The sequence below is a fragment of the Zeus faber genome (assembly GCF_960531495.2).
Source record: "Zeus faber genome assembly, chromosome: 19".
Taxonomy (NCBI): domain Eukaryota; kingdom Metazoa; phylum Chordata; class Actinopteri; order Zeiformes; family Zeidae; genus Zeus; species Zeus faber.
This window is the reverse complement of record NC_137206.1, coordinates 17770989-17784361: the sequence shown is the minus strand read 5'-3', so window position 1 is coordinate 17784361 and position 13373 is coordinate 17770989. Positions and strand designations below refer to the sequence as shown.

Below are 13373 nucleotides of genomic sequence, written 5' to 3'. Positions count from 1 at the left end.
TTAAAAAAAAAAAAAATCACCCGGTCTTGCATTGCCTTAAACTGCCTTAACTTTTTTTCCCAAAGGGAATAATCTGTATAATGAACAAACCCGTTCTAATAAGCCAAAGCAAGAAATTAAGAGCAAGGCGGCACTTAAAAAAAAAAAAAAAAAAAAAAAATGAATTTGACGGCTTAAAAAAATTGAATGACAAAGGTCTTTATTTTTTACCAAATTGTATTTATATAACAGAATATATTTTTAAAATAATATGGACTGCCATTCTGTATGAATTGGGTAGTCTTTTGGTCTGTGATCCAGTAAAAAAAAAAGGGGGGGGGGGGGGGTCTAGAATGAGTATTTGATAACCCTCTTCAAAAAATTGCCATTTGAGTGAAAAGTATCCTCCTCAATGGAGTCATCTACAAAAGTTTGAATTGCAGCTAAAAGGTCTTCTCACGGTCAGGTAGACAGACGTGTTTTGTTAGTCTCTGTTCTCGCTTTCACTGTAAAGAGTTATTATTTGAGGGTTTCTTGACCTTTCAGCTGGAATTGTGTTATACTTGAGAGGCCACTGAAAATAAAGGATTGGTTGACAGATCATTTCCATACGTAATCTGGCCAGAAATGTATATATGTATATGTTTTCATTTTCAGTGACCCTGGGTCTTTGCAAATACTTTTTATTTTTTATTTGTTATTTTTCTTCATTTTGACTTAACTCATGTATACATCATAATGGAATAACTTTAGAGCGTTTGCTTATCCATACAGTATACGTTGTACACTATTTGGACAGTTAATGAAGTGCACAATTTAAAAAATACATATATATATTTGATCAATGCATACTCCTTGTTTGTGTTTGTGTATGGATGCGTGAGAGATTTCAATGTTCATTCGAGACAAGGTCATTTGGCCAAGTAAGCTCAACAGCACATCATTGGGGGGATAGTTTTCACTAAAGTAGTTAAAACATAATGATAAAAAATACTTATATATACATTTAACAGCAGATTAGTGGGTAGTTAATATATCTAGCCAAATAAGACTTTTCAACTAAGGTAACCTAACATTAAGAAAGAAATACTGTTCATCTAACATACATATACACACACAAATCTAATACATATACGCACACAAATCTAAGATAATTAATTTAATATTATTAACAATGTTAATCCAGCTGCTGAAACCTTCCGGAATTTTTTTATTTTTATTTTGAAGTAGATCCTTGTGGATTTTGCTTGACAGAGCCTGAAACAATTGAGCATTTATTTGTATCTTCTTCGGTCACATTGCAGTTTTGGCATCTTTAGAGCTGGTTAAACGTTGGCACTGGCAACCCTGCAGTTGATCTATTTCAGGTTGGGATCTCTATTAATACCCAATGCCCATAATTAACATTATGTGTAAATATCAAAAACATAAATGCAAATGGAAAAGGGTAAACCCTCCTTAACTTGTTTAAAAAAAAAAAAATGTAAGAACTATTTATCATTCTTAAAGTGATAATCCAATAACAACCGATGTTTAAACGAACTCTATGAGGTTTGCGTCAAGATCTCTTCCAGTTTGAGTTTAAATCCTTGCTGCTCAAATCTTTCAACGTTTACATTTTTGTTTCAGTGTCAACCCCCCCAGGCGTTTGAAGCCTTTTCCTCTTTATTTTTCCTTCTGCTTTTCTACTGTTTGACTTCGAATGCATATGAGTGTGTGTGTGTTTAAACGTATAGACACTAGCAAATAGCATGACGAGGACTCTGCTATGTACGTATATATACTGTATATCTCTATGTTTTCTGACTCGTATTCACTGTATGCAAGCTACAGTTCACTTCTTGAGTCTGTAAATACAAATCGTTCAACGACACTCATAGTCACACCAACAATAACCAAACGTCGGCTCCGGGGGGCGCAGAAGGTCCGGGGTTTCGATTCCCGCCTGGGGCGCTGTTGGCACCGTGCTCCGGCGGGTTATCTCCCAAATAGGAGCCTTTCTGTGTGGAGTTTGCATGTTCTCCCCGTGCTCACATGGGGTTTCCTCCACCTCACGTCAGTAAGGACCCCCACCAAAAACATGCACAACATCATGGTCTGACCAGCGATGGACATTTTTCACCTGGTCCCCGGGCGCGTCCACGTACGCTGCCCACTGCTCCTTGGCTGTGCCCCCCGGAGGAAGGACAAGCCAAGGATGGGTCAAAAGCAGAGGATCCATTTCACCGGCCACCATCAAAGCATGTGCGTGTGTGTGTGTGTGTGTGCAAGCATGTGTTGTAGTGTGGTGTGTTGCGTGATGAATAAAGACTGTTTCTTCTTCTTCTTCGCAGCACCCGAAGGCCACCGTAGGGACGGGCGTGCTCGGGTCGGCTGCATTCTGCGCTCTCGCCGCCAGATGGCACTCGACCATGCGCACGGCACCTTTAATTAAATCGCGGCCCAGGCGCCGTCGCCCGGTTTTTCCCACGTCGTCGCGGCGGGAAGCGTTCGACGGCACCGCCGCACACAGCACCTCAAGTGCCCCGCCACGAAGTCGCGTAAAAAAGATGGACACCGTTCTGGCTCTCCAGGAGTCCGTCCTTTCGTACCTCGACCGGAGCGGCGGTCTCCTCAAACTGTCCGAAGACTGTGAACCATACAACGGTAAGCGCGTTCGTCGAACACGCCGCGGTTTGAGCGCCCCCCCCCCCCCCCCCCCCCGTGACCGGCGCGCCTCTCGCCGCCACCAGGCCCCCAGCAGAGCGAGGCGGTCTACCGGTTCTGCGTGAGCGTCGACCCCTCCGACGCGGTGGAGCTGGACCCGCTGCTGGGGCACTGCGTTCTGCACGAGCCCCGGAGGGCCACGCGCCTCTTCCAGTCCGTGAGTTTCGGGGGCCCCCGGGCGGACGTCGAGGGGGGGGGGGGGAGAGGTTCCGTCCGTTTCACGTCGTGTGTTGCCGCGTGTCGCCCCGCCTCAGGTTTGCTTCGCCGCCATTAAAACGCTTGGCCTCGTCGAGAAGATCCACACGGAGAACCAGGTGAGGGGGGCCGGGCCGTGTGTTTGTCGCCCCCCCCTGTTGGTCATTCACACACAATGCGGTATCAAAAGCACAGTCTGTGCTCCCCCCAAGTGCACTTTCATATACAACGACAGGTGAGTGGATTGTTGTGCATACATCGAAACAGTGTAAGCAAACCCCCCAAAAAAATAAAAACAGAATCGACAAAAATGTACGGAATATAATTGTGATTCGATGCACGGGACCAATTTAAGGGCTACGGCAGTTGCTAGTATTGGCTGTGGGTCTGAATGTAAATGGGATATTTGTACAGGATGAGTAAATGTATACAACAATACCAGCCTGGATATCTGTTGAGTTAGGTGATATAGGCTTCCAGTCATTCCAGTCCTTCTTTACGAAACCTGCACTTACGTGTGCTCTTCCAATCACTCAGTTTACAATTAGGCGTCTGTATGTTCATGTCAAGGTGAATATAATTCTGAAACCCGCACACCTCCCTCCGTTCCCCGAGTACACTCTGGATTTGTGTGCTTTTCCTCGTGGGTACGGCCCCATGAGGCCGCGAGCCATGGAGGGTGCAGTCATTTCCGTGACGAGGGTCACAAAGTACACCCAGGGCGCCCGGTTCCTCTGCACAGAGGAGGACTGCCCCGGCTCCACAGGTAATGCTCACCCGAAAGCAGCGTCTGAGAGAATTTGTTGTGCTTCCAAACCGAGCTCATGACTCTCTAGATCCAAGGCGAATTCAAGTGAGTGAGTTAAATTTTCGTGGCGCCTCTAGGATTCTACCACATCCGGGTCCACGCCCCTGGTGCGACCGAGTCGGCCACGGTCAGGAATGACTTTAGCTGCCTCATATGCTCCTCTCCCCTCAAAGAGGATGTCAAATTCAGGGTGCTCGGAGGTGAGAGAGAGATGCTTTTCGACCGACAATCTGCTTCAGAAACACATTTTTGCTGCATTTCTGCTTCTGATAAGCGCACATGATTTCAAGATTTGATGATTTTCAAGAGGTTTATTCGTCATATACATATACATACTTTCAGAGATATATGCAGTGAAATGTCTTGGCAACACACAGATTATGCACAATGGTTACTAAACCAAACATAATAGCTAACCTAATTCCTACCTAGGTAACTAACTAAAATTAACCAATTCCTAAAACCTAATGCAGTTAATGAATAGAATAATAAGAAATAAAATAAAATAAGACTCAAAAAGGTAATACAGAGTAGTGATGGGAAAAGAGTTAGGATAGGCTATTTGTATATACAGATATGTGCAGTAAGGTAAGTGTGTGTGTGTGTGTGTGTGTGTGTGTGTGTGTGTGTGTGTGTGTGTGTGTGTGTGTGTGTGTGTGTGTGTGTGTGTGTGTGTGTGTGTGTGTGTGTGGCGACAGACAAACAGCTGGTGGAGCTGATCCATGTCAAAGCATTAGGTGTTCTGAGTGTCCGTCCACAAAGTTCCCCAAGGTACCAATCTGTCACCGTGTTTCTTCGAGGTAGGTTTACCGTACAGTTGGTATATTATGTGTTTACACTTTTGTGTATTTTATCCAAGGTTTCAAAATGGACACCCGCCAAATGTTGGTGATTTTGCGGAGTGGCTGGGAAATTTATGAGGCTAACCTTTCACAGTGGCCGATGCCCCTCTGTTTGCATTTTGTTAACTTACATCGCTGTTAGTTTGACACAGAGATTAGCCTGTTTATGTGCGTCTTGTGTTTCATTTGTATCATATTTAGCCTTTAATAATTATTTTTAAAAAGGGGCTGGTAAAAAAGCTGAGTGGCTCCTAGAAGTTGAGACACCAAACACAGTGGCTAGTGTGTAAAAAAGTATTTTACACCCTGGTTTTATCTTTTGTATTTAGCTGCTATAAAAAAATATTTTTTTTACTATCTGCAATTTAGAGACAAGCCTGACATTGTGGAACAAGCACAAACCACGTTTCAACGTTAGGGTTTAGGTTCAGCAACACATTGGAAATCTGCCAACTCCCAAGAGACTGTTCTGTACTTGACTCTTTGCCCTCACAACAGTGGTGGCCAACTTGGTTTTAACCACGGGCCACATGTGTGGCCCTTGTATTGCTCTGAGGGCCATACAGTTATAAATCACACCCAGACACGACTTTCACACCAATAATACTAGACAAGACTATTTAACTAACCTACCTGCCTAACCTCTCTGACTAATATTATGAAAGAAAATCATGAATAAAGGATTCATTTCGGAAAATATATATATTTTTTATTAAAAAATATTTTTTGAAGAGATTATTTTCAATAAATCTTGGGCCTCAGGTTGGCCACCACTGCTTTGAGAAATTGTAAAATGTAAAAGAGTAATTTTATATTTTGTTATTAATTCTTTAATTGTTAGGAAAACCACTTTTTTTCCCATTTTCCAACTATAGAGGTTGAGAAAAAAATGTTGCCTATGTGCCAAAAATCCTGCCCTGGATAACTGCACAACTTTTGTGAGATTCCAGGTTGTTCTGTTGCGTTCTATTCACCCACCATTATGGATTTTAGGGTTGTAAAAATTGTATTTACAGAAAGTCAGATGTGCTGAAGTTTGTCATTAATTTTCTGGTTTTTTTTTAAATGAGCCTCATTTTGGAGCCTTAGTGGGGGAGAGTTCAAATAAATAAAGTTTTAAGTAGCCAGCCACTCACCGTGTCCCCTGGTGAGATATTAGGTGTTCCTGTCCCCTCTAATAACATTGTCCAGCCGCTGCCCCTGAGAGACTACAAATCTCAACACGAGGATTAGCATATTTTGTTGACCCAGTCCTATGGAGGAATTTAATACACAGGGTTCTCGTTACTAAACATATATGTTAATAAGTGCAAGGAGCACTCATTAGCTGACTGCACAATCCTTGCACAGAGGAATCTTTGTTCCTGTGGCCCCACTCTGTGTTGCTTTTGGCAGTGTCGTGTAGGTGGCATGTGTGTTTCACCACACAAGGGTAGACAACTCCTTTGAGTCTTATTGCTTTGTTTCCTTTCGTCGTGTAGATGAGCTGTGTAATTCCATGAGGTTAGGACAGTTCTACAAGGTGCTGGGCATTCCTGCGCACGTGCACCAGTGGCCGAACATTACCTGGAGCGTAGAAGCCAGCAGTGTCCAACCGTGGGAGCCAATCTGTAATCAAGCTCATATTAATTCCTGCTACCGATAATCAGAAGCAGCAGTTGTTCCATGGGAACGTTGTTCATCATTGTAAAAGAATCAACCTCTTAGTAATTATTTCACATTTGTGATTCCCAAATACTTAGATCCACACCAAATTAGTGACAACTTCCAGACTCTCCTGAGGGCCTGCGCGTGTTCTCCCTGGAGGTTTGCTGCCATGGTGGCCAACTCCTTTGGCTCTGCTGTGGTTCCTCCAGGCCTGTACAACTCTCTGAAGCTGAGCCTGCTTCTCAGCCTGGTTCAGACCACAGGGAACCCGACAGATATTTGTCGCTACCTCGACTTACTAGTACTGACTTCTGACACTCTCATCGTTGATAGGTAAATGCATCCGATTGATGGGGGTTGATGGGAGGATTCTTTAATCAGAGGACTCTGGAGAATTGGGCTTCAGACTTGTGTGCTTCGTCTAAAGGTTATTGGCGTACAGCTTGAGCCTGGCCGGGCGTGGGGTGAGACATCAGGCCTCGGGAGAGATGTTTGCTTTTCTCTCGCGTGACAAACACGGAACCGGTACGGCCAACATCCACGCAGGCTCTGCCCTGCTTGCTACAGGAGGCATCTGCATGCTGGGTGACCTGGGCGGCTACAGGAGGGACAAGTTGGATGCCATTCAATCAGGTATCGTACAAAGGCAATAATTGTATTGTAATTTGGGTTGTTGTCCCTTATTTCTTCTACACTATTTGGAGTCGATTTGGAGTTAATCCAGTTAATTTAAACACCTCTCTCAGTTCTGGAGGGCCGTGCAGTACCCGTGTTCATCCCGGGGAAGAAGTACGGCGAGGATGCTGACCAGAAGCTTTGTTTTCCGGTACAATGCAGTTTCTGGGCCCTGGCAGACTCTACGGAGGCCTCTCAAAGGTCCAGCAGGATAGATTTTGCCGTTCTGGGAGCAGCGGTGGGCGCACACACAAAGAGTTACAAACAAATGACTTAGAAAATCACCTTATATATCAATCACAGTCAGACCAACTGTACCCCACAGTCATCGTCAGCAGTAATGTTGATTTGTCAGAGGGCATTTCAAAACAAGATTATTAATTAGTCATTTAGTTACAAAGTTAGCAACAATAAGTCTCGTATAACTTTCCCTGTGGTAAGTAGGTCTTAGATAGAGAAGAAATTAGTACCATGCAATCCCCATAAAAATAGAAAAGGCTTTCTGTGAAGCTGTCATAATGTGGGCAACAGCTTTTACTCTAGTAGCAAGTAATTTTATTAGTTACAGTATAAAAAAAAAAAGATCTATATATATTTTGTTGTTTCCTTTCTCAAAGCAGGGTGGTGTCAAATGACTTTTTCAACATGCATGAAAACTTGGAATTAATCCTCACTTTACTTTTTGTACGCAGGAAATGGGTCCAGTGCCGGCACAACTAGCAGAAGTGTTTGGCTTGGTGGTTCAGTGTGTGGACACATTGGGAGGAGAGACTGTGCTGGCCCAGACCGTCCACACCATCAGGCAGGCTGTCCAACCTGGGGAGCCCCTTTATCCATCCTGTGCGAAGTTCCCCACAAAGGACTACCAGGAGGTTAAACAGACCACAGTGCTGTTTTTAAAGCTCATAATAGAATATAATAGAATAGTCTTTATTGCTAAGTAACTTTACACATACAAGGAATTTCTCAAGAAACATTAAAAATAGAACAAAAGGAAAACAAATGGCAAATATATGAATATGGAAAATAAGGCTGTTTTTTCTAATACAGAGCTGTTACAAATTGTGCAGGAATGTGCAAATGTTTAAGCGCAGTACCTCACAGTATGAGGTATAACAGTATGTGCAATGTGCACGGATAACAGTCCAGTAGAATGAAGAATGTGCGTTCATGTAACACATTGACATATCATATCAATTTGTGTGGAGATATGGGGACATTAATTTAACGTGTAGTGTCTACGGGGGCACGGTAAGGGTCTGTGTCAACTGGGGGTTCTGGGCCTTGTGTGTGGCCTAATGTTTGGACCCTGAGGTTTGAGTCATTTGCCGCAAACCCTACTGTAATCCTAATGCATTAATTTTCCCTTCAGCTTCTGTCACATGCCCGGGGTTTAAAAGTGGAGCTGACCCCTGGCGCAGAGAGGATGATCCACAGCTACTACATGGCCAGCCGCAGGGTGCGATCAGGCCAGAACCAAGGTATCAAAGTGTCCATGGCCTCCATCAAACTACTGTAAGTGTTGCATTACAAAGATCATTTCTTGTTCGACAGATTGTTTTATTATTACTTATTTATCGTCAATCTGCTCTTGCTTTCACGGTTGCTAGGATATAGTTTATCATGAATGCATAGTGTAATGTCATCTTTCTCCACAAGGTGGTGCACCATTTTCATGTTTGTCCAACTATTGCCTTCACAACAGTTATATTCACAAGACAAATGTTTAAAAAGCGCTTTCACTGTGTTGCATCTGTAGTAATTCAACCAAACTACACTGGTTTCATAGAGAATAAAAACGTAAGGTCTTAATCCATAATGTATTTGCTTATCTGGGAATGTCAATTGCTGAAAATATGCTTTTACATATGCGACAAGCACTTGATCGTTCCACAATTCAAGAGCCTTCATCCTTTTTGGTAACAGGATCTCTCTCGCTGAGGCCCACTGCAAGCTGAGCCTGAGGACCAGAGTGCTGGAGCATGATGCTGTAATTGCAGTGCTTTTGTGTGAAAATTCAATCACACTTAGACATGGTAAAGTGAATTAATTTATTTATATTTTAGCCCAGTACGGGCGCACGGACTCCAATTTGTCCACAACGGACCAGTCATGTAATGTTCTGTACTGATTTAGATTTTTACTCTGCAAAACTATTTGACATTCAAAAACAGGAGAACCTCTGGATTAACATTCCAGATTTTATTTCAAGTGGTAATCAGTGTTTTACATTTTTAAGCAGGCACTTTGAGAAAGTGTATTTGTGTTAATACAGGTTTTGGTGGTGGAGTCCACATTTCTTGCATTTCAAGAATGCAAACATGCACAAGTGAGGCAGAAAAAAAAACAGAACCCCAGACAAATCAATTAATCAAAATAAGAAATGCATACAGAAATGTGTTTGCAGTTTAATCCACACAGCATAAGACGAATGTGATTACATTTTTTTTTTTTTTATAAAAAAGGTAATAAGGACAGAACATCTTCACAGGACAAAAGTGTGTCAAGGTTTTCTCTAGGATGCAACAAGCACTTTCTCCCCACAGGGTCCTCTGCCCTCGTTATTCCGCCTGACGCAGTGTTTCCCTGTGACCTGTGCGATCTGGAGGCCTTGAAACGAAGAGAGCTGACCCTGGAGAAGCTCCAGCAGAACATCCTGCACTTCATCTACACCTACGCACCGGGCTCTGACTCTTACATCACAGAGGAGTAAGCCCTCCACGGAGTTCAGAAACACAGGTATGCAGCTAAACCTCAGTCCTGTCTGATGAATCACTGGTGAAAATGCCAAGTGGTCCCTTTCGAATTATTCTTAACTTATAAATCAGTGTAAAAAAACACAACACAAATGATATTGGGTTAATTGACAAAATGAATTGAAAAGAAAATACATGAAGTTTCTGTGATTGAATTATTTGGAATTTATTAAATTCAGTTCAGAGGAAGCATTTAATGAGCACACAAGCTTCACAATCCATTGCACTTCTGGTAGATAGTGGTCCTCCTACATTCCAGGCTACACTGAAAGAAGGAAAACATGTGTTTCAAGAAACTGGATCATTAAGTAGCAACATATCCCAGCAACTTAGTCTTGACCCATTCAATAGTTTTTCTGAATTTTTTTTGACTAATCACCGTATCGAGACAATCACAACAAATTGTTTCACTAAATGGCTGCTAAAACATTTTGGATAAAAAAAACAAAAAACCCCAAAACCATCAATATTTCTACTAAAGTTAATAATTATGAATAAGCACACTGGTGTTTCAGATAGTTACAGCATCACCACCCTATTGTCTGACGGGCAATATGAACTCATCACTATTCCAGCATCCAAAAGGCTCGGTACCAAACTAAACGTTTTAATTACAATTTATCCACTCACCCCCAGTTCACCACAAGTATCCAAGACCTTCACCTCACATGTCTGGTCTGCACGACATCTGATTTAGAATTACAAGGTACAGGGTTAGGCTGGTGCAAAAAAAATAAACTTAATATAATTCTCAGAAAATCAAGATAATCTTTGTGTTACACTGGTGTTTCAGATAGTCACGGCATCACCACCCTATTGTCTGATGGGTAAACGGCAAATGTGAACTCATCACTACACCAGCAGCTAAACAGATCAGTATTAAAGTAAACGTTTTGAATTACATTTAATCCACTCACCTCCAGTTTACTACAGTATCATACAGCCTCTGACCACAACACACCACTGGTCTGCATCAAACCTGAGACAATTTAGGAGTGAGAAGTTGTTTTTTTTTTTAATCTCATTAACTCAGAATGCAATTCTTCCAATTTTAAATTGTAGTTAAACAAAAACTCAATGGTGCGTTACACTGGTGTTTCAGATAGTCACGACATCACCACCCTATTGTCTGATGGGTAAACGGCAAATGTGAACTCATCACTACTCCAGCAGCCAAAAGGATTGTATCTAACTAAATGTTTCAATGACAATTCATCCACTCACCCTCCAGTTCACCACAGGTATGGAAGACCGTCACCTCACATGTCTGGTCTGCACGACATCTGATTTAAAATTACAAGGTACAGGGTTAGGCTGGTGCAAAAAAATAAAATTTATATAATTCTCAGAAAATCAAGATAATCTTTGTGTTACACTGGTGTTTCAGATAGTCACGGCATCACCACCCTATTGTCTGACGGGTAAACGGCAAATGTGAACTCATCACTACTCCAGCAGCCAAACTGATCAGCATAAAACTAAATATTTTAATTAATCCACTCACCCCAGTTCACCGCTGGTAATCAAGGACCTTCACCCCACATGTCTGGTGTGCATGAGATCTAAGACATTTAGAATGAAAGTCAAAGTACAGAGTTATGCTGGTGCAAAAAGAAAATGTTTAAAGCAACTTACAATGGAATCCTCCAAATTAGTGTAAACATGGATATACATGGTGCGTTTCAAAGGTTTCTCAGATAGTCACAGCATCACCACCCTATTGTCTGACGGGTAAACGGCAAATGTGAAGTCATCACTATTCCAGCAGCCGAAAGAATCTGTATCAAACTAAATATTTTAAATACAATTTATCCACTCACCCCCGGTTCACCACAGGTATCCAAGACCTTCACTTCACATGTCTGGTCTGCACGACATCTGATTTAAAATTACAAGGTACAGGGTTAGGCTGGTGCAAAAAAACTTAATACAATTCTCAGAATTTGAGTAAAAATAAAAAAATAAAGATAATCTATGTGCGACACTGGTGTTTCAGATAGTCACAGCATCACCACCCTATTGTCTGACGGGTAAACGGCAAATGTGAACTCATCACTACACCAGCAACTAAACCAACACCGAATGTGGATCTCCTTTTATTTACACCCACCTTCAGCTCACTTCAGGGAATCAGAGGTATTCACCTGACATCTGTTTGGCCTGAGATTTGAATCATCTGAAGGGAATAAAAAGTAAATTCCAAATAAGTCGTAGTATTTACTGGTTAATAAAGCCTGCCAGATTTGAGCTACTACAAACCTCTATATTACAGATTTATATGCAAGTTACACTTAACGACAAAGAGATCCCCGAGCTCCAACCTTTTCTTAACCCATGATTTTATGTGGTATCAAAAGAATTGCGAGGAGTTTCTTTTTTGCTTTATATTTCAGGCGGAAAATAATGCCATTTTTTTCAATGAAAATATGATAATCTCAAACTACTTTTTGGGCTCGCGTTTTCGTGTGTGATCTGCAGCAGCAGTCTGACAAACTCGAGCAGGTGACAGAGTGGTCAAAAGGAAACTACTGGGACAAAAATAAAATCACAAACGTACTCATTTTCAATTCTAATGACCATCGCTTCAACGATCAGATCAGGTGAAGTCACTGTCACCCAACATCAGCGTGTTCCAGTTATTGATCTTGGGCGGAGGAATAGCTCGAGTGGCTAAGTTGTAGTGAGAGGATGGTCGATATAGTTAGGGAAAGATGACTGATCACTCGAAGGTCAAAGGGCACGGTGGTGGTGCAGCCTGGGAGCAGAGACGGCACTGGGCCGGCTCAACAGCGGGTCCCGACCTATGCCGTGATCTTTATCCCCCTCCGAGGGGACCGGGGTACGAAATAATAAGGAGTCAATCCCCAGACTACGGGATTCTCCGCTAACCCCCTTGGCCCTGGCCGAAGTCATGAATGGACAGTGGGGTCGTGTTGTCATTAGAGCTGTCTGGGTGGATGATTTATCGCGTTCCAGGATGGACGCAGGTCATTACGCACTGATTTTAAGAAGGTGGTCCATTGCGAGCACACACGTCAATTGGTGACAGCAATCCAAGGTGGCGTTTCGGCGATTAAAAAAATAAAAATAAAAAATTAGATAAGTGTCTTGTCTATCACGAATGCATGCTTTAAAAAGCAAATACGGATTCGCCATCTACTGGCTTGGCGATAACGGTGAGTCGCGCATTACCTTCGCCTACTTGCTACCCCCCCCCCTGTCGAGCGACACGTAACAGGCAGCCTCGTGCCGCACTTCTCCCACGTGGCACGGTCGATAAGCACACGGGACCACGTAAACCCACCACACACGTCGGCTTTGTGAGAATAGGAGCGCGTAGCGTGTTCACCAAGACGGACGAATCGATCACATCGCCACCTACCTCAGACCGACGGATAAACGCAAAGCACCTATTTGATAGCGCGTGGCGACGCTACGCTCGGGTACCGTCCGCTCCGCGCACGCAGCGTGAGAGAGGGTGGACTTCCGGGTTGCCCGCCTGTTAAGTGCCCCCTTTTTTGTTGCGCATGCGCATTGGAAACGGAACTCGTAGTGAGACGTCTCAATGTGTGTTTTTTGTTTTGTTTTTTTGTTTTTTTTGGCGAGCTAGTGAATTATACGAGTTATCTCGGTATCTCGAGCTAAATGGCCGATCCTTTTTTTTATTTCCAAATAGAAGGTTGAACCCAGAAGGCCCAAGGCAGGACAAACGTGAGGCTCCTCTCCACCTCGCTTGACGTAAGCACGGCCAGCGAACAACAGCTA

General features: G+C 43.0%; 2 protein-coding genes and 1 long non-coding RNA gene across 5 annotated transcripts in view; 2 read left to right on the top strand and 1 right to left on the bottom strand.

Moving 5' to 3' along the window:
* sgk3 (serum/glucocorticoid regulated kinase family member 3) overlaps positions 1-828 on the top strand; it is a 13443-nt gene extending 12615 nt beyond the window's left edge. For all 3 annotated transcript variants that reach the window (XM_080020201.1, XM_080020199.1, XM_080020200.1), the window contains exon 17: positions 1-828. This exon is cut by the window's left edge and continues 175 nt beyond it. The gene's annotated coding sequence lies outside the window, so the exon portion shown is untranslated.
* A 1700-nt stretch (positions 829-2528) lies between these two features.
* On the top strand, positions 2529-9680 carry mcmdc2 (minichromosome maintenance domain containing 2; the record flags this gene model as incomplete). The annotated part of the gene is made up of 14 exons (XM_080020198.1): positions 2529-2625; positions 2712-2842; positions 2940-2999; positions 3451-3646; positions 3766-3888; positions 4387-4488; positions 6012-6140; positions 6273-6510; positions 6605-6810; positions 6924-7090; positions 7545-7724; positions 8225-8367; positions 8779-8888; positions 9399-9680. The coding sequence occupies 14 exons, from the start codon at positions 2529-2531 to the stop codon at positions 9563-9565; spliced, it is 2049 nt and encodes a 682-aa protein (XP_079876324.1). The 3' UTR covers positions 9566-9680.
* Positions 9681-9689: 9 nt separating this feature from the next.
* LOC307244855 lies at positions 9690-13098 on the bottom strand. The gene is made up of 8 exons (XR_013844661.1): positions 12991-13098; positions 11719-11784; positions 11429-11486; positions 11113-11170; positions 10833-10891; positions 10526-10587; positions 10239-10296; positions 9690-9873 (listed from the first exon to the last, which is right to left on the bottom strand). It is a non-coding gene; the product is annotated as an uncharacterized lncRNA (long non-coding RNA).
* Positions 13099-13373: the final 275 nt, after the last annotated feature.